Genomic DNA, 16,112 nt, shown 5'->3' with positions numbered 1-16,112 from the left:
CCTGGTGGAGGACATGTTTGCGCAGAGGCTGTGCTTCCTTAGGTCACACACCAAAGCCCGAGCCGCCTGGGAATGTTGTTCTCGGCCGGCTCAGTCTGTGCGCCCTGTCTTTGGGCAGTAACTGCAAAAAATGCATGTTGTAAATCACCTTGATTTTGCTTGAACTTCTTCGCAGCAGCTGGTACTCTGTTCAAGGCCTTCTCCAAAAACCTAGTGGTGCCTCAGCAGCCCCCATGAGCTCCCGGAGACATTCCAGGCTAAAGAGACCTGGCAATCCCCATCTTCAGGCACTGCCTGCAGGCTGGCACACTGCGATACTGAGCTGTGCAATGTCAGGGGAATGAATCTGCATGCTGGCACCCTCCCTGCTCCTTTCAGGATCCCCCCTTGCCACACTTGTGATCAGAAGGCAGCTCTTGGATGGCTGGATTTGATGATCCTAAAGGTCTTTCCTAACCTAGAAGGCTTTATGATGCTGTGCTGTGAGCGTCTGTGCTGGCATGCCTTGGCCCTGCCGGGAGCTGGCTGCTGTGAGCCATGGACAGAGACTGTGCAAAAATGGCACCAGGTGCCCCCAGCCCATGGTGGGCCTCTGGGGAGCGGCGTCTTCTGCCTGCCAGATGTGGGAAGGGGATCTGAGCCCTCCGCACCTCTCCCCCAGCGAGGGTTTCAGCCTCAAGGTGGAGGGAGGGGAGAGGAATGATGGAGGGATGTCAATGGGGGGGCAGGGGGGAGCAACCAGGCACCCCTGATCAAAGCTGTTTGCCAGCAGGCGGGGGGTGAGGGGAGGAGGGAGGCGATGTGCTTCTGACCTGTCAAGAGACAATGAGTGTGAGGAGCGCTGACAAATAACATGGCTGTGCCATGAGCTGCCTTCTACAAAGGTGGGGGGTGGGGAGAGCTTCAAAGTCAATTCTTGACTTTCCTGCCCTGCTGCAGCCCTGTGTAATGTCCCTCTGGAGCCAGCTCCAGCCTGGCAGATAAGGAAAGCTGTGGAGAGGCACAGAGATGGGGCAGAGGCTGTGCCTAAGAAGAAAAGGGTGGCTGGCTCCGACTGAGCGAGGCAGTCAGCAGCAGTGCGGGTTTGATGTGAGTTTCAGGCGTCTGATCTTCTTCAGCGCCTCTCAAAGCCAGCATCTGGGCAGGAGCCCTGGGAGGTACCAGCCAGCTGTTGAGCACCGCTTGATGCAGAGATAATTTGGGGAGGGGGATCGGCGTGTGAGGCACTAAGGGAGCGTGACGGGGTAAATCCAGGTGGCCTGTGATGCTTTCCCCTCCAGGGCCCCTCCGTGCCCCCTCTCTCCTGACCTTTCGTGCTAGTCCTGCTCTCATCCCACAGGCGCAACTCCTGAGCCTCTTTTGCTCGCAGAGGTGGTGCAAGTGCGGCGTGGAAGGCTGCAAGGCAATGGTAAAATGCTGCTTGCCATCTTATATCCTGAGTTTAAGCAGTGTGGCTGTTTTCCTTCAGAGGAGATTTTGAATACTCTCAGTCAGTGTGGGCATAAGGGTATGCAAGATAAAGGTTCCCTTGTAGTCTTGAGGACTCATAACCCCCCACCCCCAGTATATCCTGGTAACCAGTGTATGGAAGGGTTTGATACTGCTATTGAACTGATTAATACATTTAAAACCTTGCTAATAAACCCATCACCAGCCACTGCAAACAGCTTCCAGTTTTATAATAATTTCTAATCTGCCTTTTCCAATTTGTTGTTTGTTTGGGTTTTTTTCCTACTGTCTTTATTTAGACCATAAAGTTGCCACTTTCTAACTGGGCCAGCTGGTTCCGCTGTGGACTGTATGATGTGCATGGGCAGGCTGAGTTCTGCATGTGCAGCAGCCCTTTGTGGTTTTGCATTCAGCCCTACCATTACAAAAGGCTTTTTCCCAGTTGCTTCCCAGTTTCATATGCCCTGTTAACAGAAAGTAGGTCTGTATTATAGGATTCACAAGGTTGAGGATCTCCCCCTTATTAGCACCCAAGAGCAGAGCTACATTGTTTCATCCTAACAGTCTTTTCGTAACCGGAACTGAGCTGGGGCCAGCCAGTGTGTATCGTTGTAGGTGCCGGCCACATTCAAACACATGGGCTGCTCACACGGGACTGATTTCGTACTCATCCCTTGCCTGCTGGAAGCTGCCTGGGATTATTTCAACTTCTTGTTCCATTGGATTGGGTTTCATCAGCCAGCTGTTTCTCTGAAAAGCTTCCAAACACAATCAGGAGAGAAATCAAAACATATTGCCTCTGGAAGGGAGGACTGGTGTTTATGGCTGCTGTTGCAGCAGCTCCTGCAGGACTGGAGTAGACCACTCTCTAACACAGAAACAGGATTGTTTAGATTGGAAAAGACCTTTAAGATCATCAAGTCCAATTGTTAACCCAGCACTGCCAAGCCCACCACTAACCCATGTCCCCAAGTGCCACATCTGCACATCTTTTAAATACCTCCAGGGGTGGTGACTCTGCCACCTCCCTGGGCAGCCTGTTCCAGTGCCTGACCACCCTTTCAGTGAAGACATTTTTCCCAATACCCCATCTAAACCTCCCCTGGCACAGCTTGAGGCTGTTTTCTGTTGTCCTGGTACTCGTTAAATGAGAGAAGAGACCGACCCCCACCTGGCTGCACCCTCCTGTCAGGCAGCTGTAGGGAGCGATAAGGTCCCCCCTGAGCCCCCTCCTCTCCAGGCTGAACCCCCCCAGCTCCCCCAGCCTCCCCCCCCTGCCCAGCCTGGTGCCCTGGCCCCTTCCCCAGCCCCTGCCCGGCTCTGGGCACGCTCCAGCCCCTCAATGTCCCTCTTGTCGTGAGGGGCCCGACACTGACCCCAGGGTTCCAGGTGCCGCCTCCCCAGTGCCGAGTGCGGGGGCCGGTCACAGCCCCGCTCCTGCTGGCCACGCTGTTTCTGGTACAAGCCAGGATGCCACTGGCATGCACATGACCTGAAGGGCTTTATTCTTCTCACAACTTGCAGGTGTCACAGATGGCAGCCGTCTTCCCATGGAGAAAGTCCTGGGATCATAATTATAGATGTTGAGAGTTTAGAAAAACACATGTGAGAGACTGGCCTGGCGCGTAAAGGTCCCTGCACAGCTCTTCATTTCTCTCTGTGTGCGTGTGCTTTTCTCCCGTTGACCAAGCTGCTGGAGGGAGCCTGTCTTTCAGGGTGTTGCACTGGGTTTTCAGTCCATCCCTCTGGCCAAACAGTCCCAGTAACTTGTCTGGCTTTACCTGGTGCTTGCCCCAGCACAGGTGCCCCTCCCTGGCCCCAGGAGCAGAAACAACAACTGGACTTTACTCTCCCTCTGAGGAGGAACCTGTGTGCTCCATGGCTCCCCTCTGCAGACACAGGCTCTGACCAGGGAAATGGCTTGGCTTCCTTTCTGCTGCTCTGAGCAGGAGCTCAGCTGTGTTAACATAAAGAGAACAGTGGCTTCATTCAGCTCGAGCTGTAATTGTGGGAAGAGGCTCCTTTGTGGAGATCACCATAACCCAAAACTGCTTCCCAGAGATGCCTGAGTGGTCCCTGGGCTGCTGGGGCAGAGGATGGAGCAGACCTCAATGTGATCTGGGGAAGCTGTTTCCATCCCTTGTGTCAAACTGTGCTGCTGTCTTTGCTCTGGCTCCAAGAGGATCCTCAACTCTTGAGTGGCCTCACGAGGGATCTGCAAAGCCCTCTCCTCAGCCTGAGCATAACCGGGCAGTCCAGCCAAAGCAGGCAGAGCCCAGCAGGAGGTCTGCTTAGGGCTTAGCCCCTCCCTGTGCAGGCAACACACTTGCAAGCTGTATTCTTCAAGCTTTTTCATTGCAGGCTCTTGGGTCTGCATCCCACAGGCTGAGGCCAAGCTCCTTTGTTCAGCTCATTGTACTGGCTGTGTCCCCTGAAGAGGCGAAAGGGGGAAATAAAAACAGTTTTAAGCTCCCAGTATCTGCAAATCTCTTTTACAACGGAGGTTTTGCAGGCCTAAAAGTGACCCCCAGGGGACCAGCCCTGTGGCGGAGCCTGCCCATGCATAGAGCTGCAGGAGGGTTAAGCTGTAGATGAGCTCCCAGAGGTTAAAGCTTAACAGGAGAGATGAGGCTCAGCTGGGTTCTCTACCTGTCTCTTTGCATCCTGCCTCCTTCCAGCTTTAGCACATGCTGGTGCAAAGGGGTGAAAAGAGATGTGGCAGGATGTGCCTGTCACAGGGACAGGGATGCTGCAGGCAGAGCAGGGTGGCATGCCAAGCCTGTGCAGTGCACACTCACATGTATAATCAGCGCTAATTTGGTGGTGGAGCAGTCCAGACTGGCCTTCCAGAACTGGTTTTGCCCCTCGGTCGAGTTGCTATGTAATTTTCAAGGTAATTTTTAGGGTTGCTGAGCACCCTGTGGCAGCATATCCTTCCCTGCAGAACTACTGCTGCAGAGAACGGGACTGGAGAAAAAAAAAAAGGGGGGGGAAGGATAGTTGGGGAGTGGGGCACATTGTTCAATAAGTCAAGTAGAATAAGAATCACTTATTTATTGGTTTGTAGTTGAGGAATTGAAAAATTATTTAGCTGTAGCATTGACGTAATGGCAGGCAACTGATAAGCTCCTGCCAAATCCATGGCCTTGCCATGCTTGGGCGACATGTGCACGCGCAGAAAGAGACGCTCCTGGAGAGATCATGAACTAGGGGTGGGGGGACAGCTGATGGGTGCTTGGGAGGAATCATTTACCTGTGATGCTGCTGTGCTGGACCATGTCCTGCTCCATCCTGGTCTTGTGCTGACCTGTCACAGCCGTTGGAGAGCTGATGGGAAGGGGGAGCTTTGGCTCCTCCGGAGCTGCCGTGGGTGTATCCGCTCTTGGCTGTGCCCCACGTCCTTTGTGTCACCCAGCAGTGTCCCTCACCAGGGGCTCTGCAGCCACTGCACCCATGCCCCATGCCAGAGCACAGCGTTTCTGAATTAACTCACAGCCTAGGAAGAAGGGAACCTGAATCCCTGGCTGGGAGAAACCTCGCTGGGGGTCCAGTTGTCCTGCCTGAAGTGACCCCAGGGCCAGCCAGCTGGGGTGCGGGAGGAAGGGGACAGTGTGGAGATGCTGCAGCTTGGCACGGTGGGTGGGAAGGTTGGCCTTGCACCTCTGTGCTGGCATCTCTCCCTTTTGGGGAGGCACTGCTCAGCCATTTAAGGGACTCACAGGAGGCTCTTGATTGGTACGTATTAAAGATCTTTAATTTGAACGGGCTGCAGATATAGCCCCAAAGTTTTAACGGAGAGGTGCAGTCACTGCTGAGCAGCCTCTGGACTTGGTTTCCCTGCTTCTCTTCAACAGCAAGCACCACTCCCACTCTCAGTTCAGCCTGATTTTTGGAGCAAGTACAAGCATGATGATGCTATTTGCCAACGCAGATCATGATGACCACATCATCTAGGGAGAAACCACCGTGCACCCTTCTGCCTAGAGAGACTCTTGGAGCTTGCTCAGCTGCTTTCTTTGGACTTGCTTTTGAATTCATGTGCAAAACTGAAAAAGCAGCCTGGTTTTGGCATCCAGCAGTCACTGCACCTGGTGACACCGGATTTTCATCTGAATCTTTGGGCTAGGACCAAATCTTGTCCTCTTGCATCAGGCAACAGGAGATGAGTGATTACTTCTGGCAATTGATCACATGAACATCTATGTGAAAAGAGATGCCAATGTTATGAGTATTTAGGTTGCCAGGGCCTGGACAGGGACTGAAGACAATCTGGAATAAAAGGGGAAATCCTCTTTCTTTCTTTTTTCTTTTTTTTTATCCCCATCCCTCTGTTTAGGCCAGAGCTAGGAAAAATAATTCACCATGAACATAAAAATTTGTGTGTGCTGAGGTGTTGTGACATTGGGTGGAACTGGTCTGATCAAGGGTGTTGAAATGAGAAATACTTGCTTTCTGTATTTCTAAAATATTTCAGTTGTCAGTGGACTTTGGTTTAATTATTATAATTAAGCATTATGCAAAAATCAGTATGTTTCAGTCTGGGTTGAATTCAGCAGCTGTTTGCGGGTTTTTGGTTTTAGTTGTGCCGTAGTTGAAAAAACTGCAAATGTTTGCCCCCAACAACTGAGAAAAAGGTTGGTTGGAGTTTTTCTGGAAAAAACAAATATTCACTTTGCACAACTACAGCCCTGACCTAAATAAAACTTTGCCCAATATGATGATCTCTTTTGCTTAATGAAATGAAAATAGCTAGGGAAAAAAACCCCAACAGAATACAGAAAGACTCTAGTATCACTTCAAAGACTTTGCTGGTTTTTATTTATTTTTAAATAGAAGTCTTGTTTCAGAAGCAAGCAGATATTTTGTCTTTAAAAGGTCATAAAAACATTTCTGTATTAGAACAGCTTGGGTGAATGATGCTTACAGCGATGTGCCCAAGCAGCGTGAAGTTGCCCTTGCGGCCTTGGCTATGCGTTACAAACACAGTACATAAATCTGAGAGCAAGATGAAGTTAAAATACAGAATTCCCTCAAGATACTGGCATAACATGGTTAAGGCTCTGCTGGTTCTTACACCAGCGCCCATTCTGGATTGTGCACGGCAGAAGCAGTATTTTCTGTTACCAAATTAGTGTATAGCAATAAAAAGGAGGGAGGGGAGGAAGCAACCCATATCTTGTGTAAAACCATGCCCTGGGCTGCCATTGCCAATGCTGGACTCCAGCAGGTAATTCTCACATCTAGCCCAGTGTCTGACACAGTTAAAACCGCTGTGGTCTTGTCTTCATGTCCCCAGCCAACCAAAAAAGTCTGTTCTTTGATTAGAACATGAACAAATTACCCCCTCCTCTTCCTTCATTTTGTGCCCTCCTCCAAGTTAATGGCCACAAATCTCCTGAGACAGGTCAAGGCACACAGCAGGAGGAAAGAAGAGGCAGGTTGTGGTTTTGGGGTGCAAGGCTGGGCCTCAGCTGAGACATCAGTGGGGCAGGTCAGCAAGGCACCGTTGGCAGGAGACACGGCCAACACCGAGGTCCGATTTCTGTAAGAAGCACTCAGATGTGCTGCTTGTAAAAATACTGTAGTGTTCTCCATTCGTGTCTTCTTTGGATAGAGAGCCTGGCTCTGCAAGGCCCCAGTCTGTGCTGCTTACATAAATAAGCCATGTTCCGCTACAGCTGCTCCCTCTCTGGCAGGCAGCACCATAGGCACACAGGACTGACACCCGGGGCTGACAGGATGTTATAAATGCTGTAACCCACACCCATCCCCTAGATGTTCCCTGAGATGGCTGCTCTGCCCCAAAGCATTTGCAGAAATGCAGTGTGCAGGGGCACCACAGTGTTTCCAGGACCCAGATTTCTCTTCCTGGGGTGCAGAACAGAAGGCATGGTAAGAAACCAACGTGCTTTGTTGAAGATTTTTAGTGTTAACACCAGAGATTTTGTCTTCACCAGCTAATCCCAGCTCTGCTCCTCAGCATATGCCAGAGCACCAGCTACCTGGCAGGGCAGGGACCTGGTGTGCTACCCTATGCGGTTTGAAATAAATATCACTATTAACATCTACATTCATCAATTAAAGCTAGCTGGGGAGAGGCAGGCAGACGGCTTCCTGCCCTACACACCAACCAGAGATCTGGGTGAAGAGCAGTCTGTCAGGTAGGACCAAAGCTGATGCATCAGCCTGGAGAGACAGGCATAGCCTTGTGCTGGTGGCAAAGGGATCAAGAGCTGACTTTTTTTTTTTTTTTTACAGAAGTAGCATTAAGTTAAACTATTATTCTTTTACCTCCCTTGAGGCTTCACACTATCAGAGCAAGGTGGTTTCTGTTTCTTTGCTTTCTGGTTTTGGAGTTTATTCTCTGGCATGTGGGATCCCCCACTTCAGAGACATGTTTATGTGCTGACAACCTGAAATTTCTTGTCATTGATGTTTAGGGGATTTCTGAATTGCAGGTGTATTTGAACACCCTATATCTAGGATCTGGTCTTTGGGGGGTGTCAGTCAGTCTGTGCAAGTGGGACTCCTATCAGGACTGACCGGTCAAACCCTTGCCTAGCAAACTGGTTTTCTTTTTGAAGCTTGCTTTCTGGATGTTGGGCTTTGGGGAATTTGACCTTGCTGTGTTCCAGTGGCTCTCTGCAAAGAGAGAGAAATCTTCTAGATAAAGCAAGTTAGGAGACTGATGTATATGACATTAGCAAACTGAGGGGTAGGGAGAAATGAAAGAGCTACAGAACTGAAGTATCTTTCTGGCATACTAGTTCTGAGCATTTCTGTATCTCCTGATAGAAATGCTACCTGCAAAGTCCTGTTTTCCCTTCTGCCTCCCCACACAGAGATGTTCTCCCATGCAATTAGCCATCTAAAATACCCACTCTTCCCCTCTGCCAGGAGGAAGCGTGTCATCTGTTACCTCCAGGGCTCAGCTGGCCAAATGGCCTGGATCAGCTTGTACCTGTCAAACTCTTCCCAGGAAGGCAGGAGAAACAAATTGGGGAGAAATAGCACTGGTTGTGCCTCTACCCACACCGGAGTCAGCCAGGACCGTCTTTCCAAGCCTTCCTGGGGCTCTGGCAGCCTTTGCCCCTAGGGTTTGGTGTGGACATGGCAGCCCCCCTTCTCGATGCTCTGCACCGGGTGGATCGGTAGGACCAGGTGGGAGATGCGGCTCCACAGCCCGCTCAGCTTGTCAGAGTCCATGCGGTCATAGGAGCTAGGGGTCCTGGTGCTGGTGAACTTGGCCCAGAGGAAGTCACGGACCCTCTCTTCCACCTGCTGGAGGGTGATGTGCGTCTCCAGCATCTCCTCCTCTAGCAGCACGGTCAGCAGCAGGGCCACGTCCTTGAAAGCAGCACTTTCGTGGTCACAGTACTTGTAGAAGATGAGGGTGGCCCCTGCCGGCAGCAGCTCGAAGCGGTGTATCACCGCAGCACGGCCCCCAGCCTGGAAAGCTTCGCTCAGGTCTGAGTCCACCTCCAGCTTAGCCTGGTCACTCTGGAGCCTGGATTTATCTGTGCCGTCGATCTGGACGGTGCTGGCATGCAGGGCAGCCGAGTAGGTGTTGGCCACGTGGGTGCTAAGGCATCGCAAGGTCCGCTCACCCTTGCGGGCAGCTGTGAAGATGATGATGGCTGGCTGCGTGTGGTGGGATGCATTGAGGTGCTTTTGAAGGAACTTGCGCCCGCGACGCCACAGGTGGGGACTCTGGCCCGGAAACCTGTCCTCAAGCTGATTGAACTGGGACAGGAATGCCTCCACTGTGGCGTTCTTGGGGGCTTGCTGAGAATCAGTTGGGATGCTGAAGCAGAATACGCAGATGCCGAGCAGTAGGAGGCTCATGACGACAAGCCCTGTTGAGCAGGGGAGAGACCCAAGATGAGGAACAGAAGTCAATCCCAAGTGACCTGCAGTGATATGCTGGAAAGTATCTACAGGGGCTCTTTTCCTGTTCTCAGACCTTCCCCCCTACACTAGGAAAGCGGTTCAGGTTGGCACATTCTCAGGGGGCCCGGGAACCATGAAGACTCTGCTTGCTCCATGTTGTGAGACCCATGCTCCTACACACCATGCGGGGGGGCTACAGCTCCAGAGATGGAGGCAAGGCTACAGCTTTGTGGTGGTGCAAAATTTCCTGAGGAAATTGCAGCTGGCCACAAGCTTTTCTTCGTGGCCATTCAGAGCACCTACGTCCACATAGGGAGATGCCTGACCCAGCTAAAGTGTTGTGTTCACTGCCTTCCTCCTAGCTGTGCTACCACACTTCTGCCCAGAAAAGGACAGCGAGGTCCAGACACAACTGCTTGAGCCCTCTCCATGGCAAAGCAGAGTCTGTTTTGACCAGGAGAAATGCGTGGTGCAGGTGAGCATCACAGCTCCTGCTTGGGGTCCCATGACACAGAGGGGGACTGGGAAGGGGGACCATCAGCGTAGGAGCCTCAGACCTCCCAGGACATGCCAGGGTACTCCCAGCACGCTGAACACAGTGTGCCTGCTTTTGGGGCTGGAGAGCTGTAGGGAAACCTGCTACTATAGGCTCAAGCTGAGCCTATTTTTAAGGGGATGTTTTTTTCCCTCAAACCCTCAGAAAAGGCTGTGAAAGGTCCTGAGAGAGAAGAAGAATTAAATGTGCTTCATTACTTGTTCCTGGAGGATCAGTGCCTTCTGGTCGATGAATAACATGCAAGGGAAGCTTCTTTTCCTCACCTTTCAGCAAGAAGGACCCTTTGGCCTTCTCCTGATCTGTGTTTTGGGTGATGACGTTCTGCAAACAGGACTGAGCATCTGGCTTTGGGGCTGTGCGCCCTACAGTAAGAGAAAGAAATGCGTGACTCACTGTTGAGAGAACAGGTGAATTGAGCTGTAATAAGAAAAGCAAGAGCTGCCAGGAGCTTCCAGCTGAAGAAAAGGGTCAGAGGTGAATACTGCTTTGGGTTAATGCTGCTTTGAGTCTTGGATCTCTCTGCTTTTTGGGCAGGGGAAGGAGAAGGACAATGCAGAGTACAGAGTGGTTTCGTACCTTCCAAAGCAGGACAGCAGCCAAAGGAGAGAGAGGGAGAGAAGCCAATTAATTTCTTATGCCTTCTTTCCTGCTCGACTCCTGCTTAACAATAGGCACTAGAGATGTCACTGTACTACTTCCTTAATGCCGATGGAAAGTGTAGGCATGTGCATGATGGAAGAACAGCAGCGTGCAGCCACCAGCTCACCTTTAGACCCACGTCTGTTCCTTAACGTGCCTTGGGATCCACTCTCCTGTGTTTCTTGCTCTGTGTGCTCTTCTGGCTCCCAGTCCAGGAGAGGGGCACTGGTGCCCTTCTCTTCCAAGAAGCCCTTGTTGACATCTTCTGTGGCAGCCTCATCCAAATGAGTTGTTTTACTGTCAGAGCTTGGTGACTTGCTCGTTGACAAAGCATCTTCCTCTGCTGTGTAGGAGCTTTCACACTGCCTGCTTGTCTCAGGGTCCTGTGTTTCCTGGTGGACAGGGCTGTCTCCTTTGCTGCCCATTTTACCGTGGGCCACCGTGGCTGTGGGGAATAAAATTCGCAGACCTACACTTAGTCTCTTTCAACACAAGAACCAAAAACCCTTTCTCCTGCTCCGCCTCCTCTAAGCAAAGGCTCAGGTTATCAGCATTTTGGAAATGCTGCACACAGGGATGGGGAGAGACTCACCTTTAATCAAGTCATCTTCTTCCTGGGATCTTTCTGAGACACCATCTCTCGTCTTCCCAGATTCTTCCAGTGATACTTCAGTTTCCTGGGGAACATTCTCCTCTGCTGTGAGGACAGCTAAATCTGACAGCATCGTCTCTCCTCCATCAACAGTAGCTGATTTACACACCAAAGAGTTGTCCTCTGGTTTGCAGGAAGTCTCAGGCCACTTGCTTGTCACCTGGTGCTCAGGGGTTTCATGGGTGGGCTCTTGATGCACTGGAAGCTCTGCTGTGCTCTCCACCTCGTCTTGGACTGGCCCAGCTGTTGGGATGGGAGTTCACAAGCTCAGCTAGCCATACAGGAGTCAAGAATATGCCTCACCACCACCCTGTAAAACTCCCAGTTCTTGCATTTCAGACACATCTACCCCCAGTGAGATGGAGGAGAGAACAGGGTGAGAAAAAGTGAGAAAAACTCATGGGTCAAGATCAAGACAGCTGAATAGGTGAAGGAAAGGCAGGGGGGAAATCACAAGCAATGCAGAGGCAATCGCTCAGCATTTCCTGCAAGTGGGCTCATGTGAGGCCAGTCTCCAAGCACTGGCCACCTTAGAAGCCAGCCCCCTCTTCCTTTCCTCCTGTACCCCAGTTTTCATTGCTGACATGATGTTATACCATATGCAATAACCCTTTGCCCACCTTGGGTCTCTGCCACATCTTCCATCCACCCCAGATTGTTTGCTTGGCAGAGGGAGAGGGGGCAAAAAAGAGAAAGCCTTGATGCTGTACCAGCACTGCTCAGCAAGAGCCATAACACTGCTGTGTTATCAACACTTTTTTTTTTTTTTTAAAGCCACAAATCCAAACCACGGCACTGTACAGGCTGCTATGACAAAGTTAACTCTACCCCAGCCTACGGCCCATGCTGTCCTACCTTGGGTGGGCAGGCAATTCTTTTAATTAAGTGGTAGGATATATTACCACAGCTTCCACAGATGGCGGATTTTCCTAGGCTGGTAAATTACAGTGATGGATTTTGAAGAATTTCAAAAATTTCTATGGCTGTTGTTGAGTACTGGCCAGAAGAGTTATGCCAACACACGTCAAGCATCTGTCAAAATGTAAATGTAAGCTCTGCTTGTGCTCCTTTTCTGCTCCTGTTCTGGAGCTGCTTTCCCAAAGAGCTATGGTAGAGTATAATTAAAAACAAACACTGGAGCATAATTCAACAGAAAAATTTTGAGGCTGAATATAAGTGTTTGCAATGTATTCTGAATCTTACAAAACCCAACAGCGCACCTCAAATTTCAGGTGCTCTTTGTGCAAAATTATTTATGAATGACCAAGCACTACAATGACAGAAATGATTCTGCTAAAATTAGAATAAAGACTGACAAAAATGGCAAGGAACTCCCTACTAATTTGAAAATGGAGAAAGAAGCTGCACTTGTCATGTGTCAGAACATGTCCTTCAGAGCATGATTTTTACATTCCTTGCTGCTGATTGTTATGGGAATGCTTCTGGCCGCCAAGGACGAATCTGAGCTGGTTATGGCATCACAGTATCACTGAAATACTTGTACTTGAAATACTTGTCCTAAGAAGGTACCTGGAGAATATAAGTACTTGGTAGAAACTAAAATAAGAGGAACCTGCTATTCAAGCTAGGCACAAACAGTACTCCTTGCCCTGCCTCTTCCAGAGGTTTCCCATCTGCAGGTGGTGGAAAACTGGCTTATTATTTAAGCATCTCTATGGGGGAAGCACTGGGATGTAGGGAAGAAAGCTCTCCCAGCCTGGAGCTCCATCTTTACCCTTCCCTGTGCTGACATCCTGGACACAGAGTCTAAACCTGTTGCTGACAGGCATCCAAGACTGAAAGTAATTTGTTAATCTTTCGCCCTTCAAAAAGAGATAGCAACTTGCTTTTCCTGGCCTGGAAAAGAGCAGATTCATTTATTTTTTATTTTTGTTTTGGTTAGGTTTCCCATGTCACTATTGAAATCTTCTTGCAAAGGGATTTTCCTAGTAGATGGAGTAAGCACAGGATTCACTTACCTCCTGACAGATCCACGCCTGGATTCTCTTCCATTTTCTTTCTTTCTTTCCTGGAGCTCTGGCTTCTGCACCGTTCTGTCCCACTTTCTCCTTTGGTCATAAAGAGATGTCTGTACCTTCCCGCAGTTCGAGCTGCTGACCAAGTGCTATACCCGCCACAGGCACCATCCTGTCTTGGTCTTGGGACTTGCAACTAAACGTCCATAAACCTGAGAAGCAGAAACACAGGAGTGGTGATTCATGGTGAAGGAGGCTCCTCCCTCCGTGATGACCAAGGTGGTGTGAAAATAGGTGGATGCCACAGATAAGGGCGAACCTTCAGCCCAAGGGCTGTTAGCTGTCTTGCTTTCCAGCAGGCTACAAGCAGTTCAAGAGCTAACGCAAACTGCGGTTTTCTTGGGACAAGCCAGGGGGGTGAGGCACAGTTTTCTCATCTGGATGGACTCCTGTGGGCTCAGCTGTGCTCCAGGATGGCAGGCCTGGGGGCATCTGGGCTCAGCAGGCTGCCCCACATGCTTTCGGGCACCTGGTATCTCACAGCTGGGTCAACACAGATCCATGAGCCCGTTCCACCCAAGCTTTCTGCCTCCTGCATGTCAAACTGGGAGACGATGGTGCTGGAAGGTGAAGCTGCTGGCAGAAACACCACCTGGCCCCTGTGCAGCAGCGCTACCCCCACCCGATCTCTCACCCATCTGAGGGGGCACTTTCCCCCCCTTTGCTAAAGTGCTTTGGGACCAAACGGCTGCACAGCTGTAACCCCAGAAAGTTGGTGGCTTTCACAAGCGCAATGCCTACCCACGGAAAACTGGGCGGCATGGAAAACTCCCAAGAAACTTTCCCTGCTGGAGAGAGGTTTGTGCAGATTTCCGTACAAAAATCTCAAGCCCAGCCTTCCCAGCAGCTCTTCCAGCCTAGGGGGGCACCTTCCCCCACCCGCACTGTCTCTACAGCTGAGTTTCTTGCCAAATGCAAGCTTTGGAGGTGTGGGGGGGTATAATTGCTGCTCTCTGCCCCCGACTCTCGTCCCTCCCCACCCTGTGCTGTTCCCTCTGGTGACGCTCTGGCAGAAGAAGGAAGTCAGAGGAACAAAGTGGCTTGCGGAGTCGGATGCTTACCCAGGTCGGTTTGGAGCTGGTCCAGGCGGCAAAGTGAAGCAGAAGGGTGGCAAGGGGGGCCCAGCGCTGGCCTCTCCGTTTGCCCTTCCCACAGGCCTTTTGGCTCTGCTGGTGGCAGGACAGGCGGTGCCCCCACACCCTTAATCCTCCACTGTCAACGTGACAGTGAACTCTGCTCTTCCAAGGGTGCGCAGCAGGCTGCTGGGAGCTGTAGTTTTCCTTCCCTCCTCCTCACCAAAGGCGGGCGGCTTTTCCCCAGGGGACAGCAGTCGTTCTTGGGAGCGTGCAGGAATCGGGAACGTCGGGTTTTTTGGCTGTATTTCTGAAACTCTGCGGTCGTGCAGCATTTCCTTCAGGCAAACTGGGTGGCCGGCAGCTTCCTGCATTAAATAAGTGTTGCACGTTTAAACAACGAAATGACAGTGAGGAGGGAACTGTTTTCAGAGTTGATTTATGAAGATGAAAAATACCACAAGAAAAACAACCTGAACATGTAGCCAGCAAACCCCAGATTTCGGAAACGTAACACTATGTAAGTGCTGGGAGACGGGGGGGCCACAGGCTGTGAAATGGAGCGTCGTTAGCATCAGCCTGGAGGACAAGGGATGGGGAGCTCCCCCAGTGTTCCCCTTCCAGTGTGGTCCAGAGATGCAACGGGGGGAGGTCAGAGAGAGTGTGTACAGCTGCCACTGGCCTCATCTGGGCAACGATTTTCAAAAAAAATGATCTGCTTTGCCTGTGCCTGCACAGGGTACAGTCCAGCCCCTTCCCTATTCCCACCCACCTGCGGCACGTTCCATGGGAAGCAGCAGCACGGAGCAGGGCATGACGAGGGAAAGGCATCGGTGCAAGGAGCCGCAGCGCAGAGACCACAACCGCTCTCAAACTCAGTGTGCAGCCTCTTTGCTAAGAGGAGCTTCCCAGAGGAGCCCAGCAGCAAACAGCTGAGATGAAGCACAGGGAAAGGCAACCGAAACGGTGCCAGTACAGAGCAGGCACCAAGTGGCTGGGACTCCTCAATTTGGAGAGCAGAAGGCTGAAGGGGACAATTTGACTAATGTGTTCACCTAACCCGCCAATGCTCCAGCCCAGCAGGTGAAAGAGGTGAGTGTGTGACAAAATCAGGGGCAGCTCCAGGCTGTGTGCGTTGAGAACCCAGTTAGGGAAAAGCAGCTTGGCAGGTGAATGAATCCATGGGCCCAGGATGTGAAGTCAGGCACCATCACAAAACTGTTACAAATATGCATGTTGGCGTTGGGTACGGTTGCTTTTCTGCCCTTAGCATTCACAAAGTCATGGGATGGGAGCTAGGATAGAGAATCGTAACTTAACAAGTGTGGTCTTTTTTAAACTCAGGTTTGAGGGAGGGTTTTATTGAAGTAGGAATAACATTTTATTTTTCACTGCGGAAGAATCACCAGTGACCATGTGAATTGTAAAGGCCATGCTATGTAAGTATTTACACAAGGTAATCATTTAGTAACTTTCTTTGGCAACTTGCAAATAAAGTGATGCTACCTGTAGCTGTAGTTCATCCAGGTCAGAAATCATGAGCCAGTGACCAGCAGGGCGGTTGGGCTGTACTTGGAAACCTCCCAATGCAACATTTGTTACATCCCCTCTTATTTTTGCTTGAGAAAGCATTCTTCAGTGTCCACGTTCTGCTTTTACACCTTGAAAGAATGGCACTTAACATGGTATTTAGTGCTGGCACCCAAGGAGGCATGCATAATACATCTCAGGAATATTAGCTTGCTTCTGGGTGAGACTGCAACAGGTACAGTGGGCAAGTGTAGCATTAAAATCGTTTTTCTTTTGAAATGTATGCA

The 16,112-nt window shown here is 50.8% G+C and overlaps 1 protein-coding gene across 1 annotated transcript; it reads right to left on the bottom strand.

The window, feature by feature from the left end:
• Positions 1–4,458: 4,458 nt before the first annotated feature.
• Positions 4,459–14,472, bottom strand: LOC308071655 (torsin-1A-interacting protein 2-like). The gene is made up of 6 exons (XM_080407404.1): positions 14,284–14,472; positions 13,166–13,374; positions 11,127–11,429; positions 10,662–10,979; positions 10,159–10,257; positions 4,459–9,305 (listed from the first exon to the last, which is right to left on the bottom strand). Exons 2-6 carry the CDS (start codon positions 13,263–13,265, stop codon positions 8,542–8,544), a joined length of 1,584 nt encoding a protein of 527 aa, XP_080263530.1. The 5' UTR covers positions 13,266–13,374; positions 14,284–14,472; the 3' UTR covers positions 4,459–8,541.
• Between the last annotated feature and the right edge of the window lie 1,640 nt (positions 14,473–16,112).

The sequence above is a fragment of the Falco punctatus genome, assembly GCF_963210335.1.
Source record: "Falco punctatus genome assembly, chromosome: 11".
NCBI lineage: Eukaryota > Metazoa > Chordata > Aves > Falconiformes > Falconidae > Falco > Falco punctatus.
This window is presented reverse-complemented; position numbering and strand designations above follow the sequence as displayed.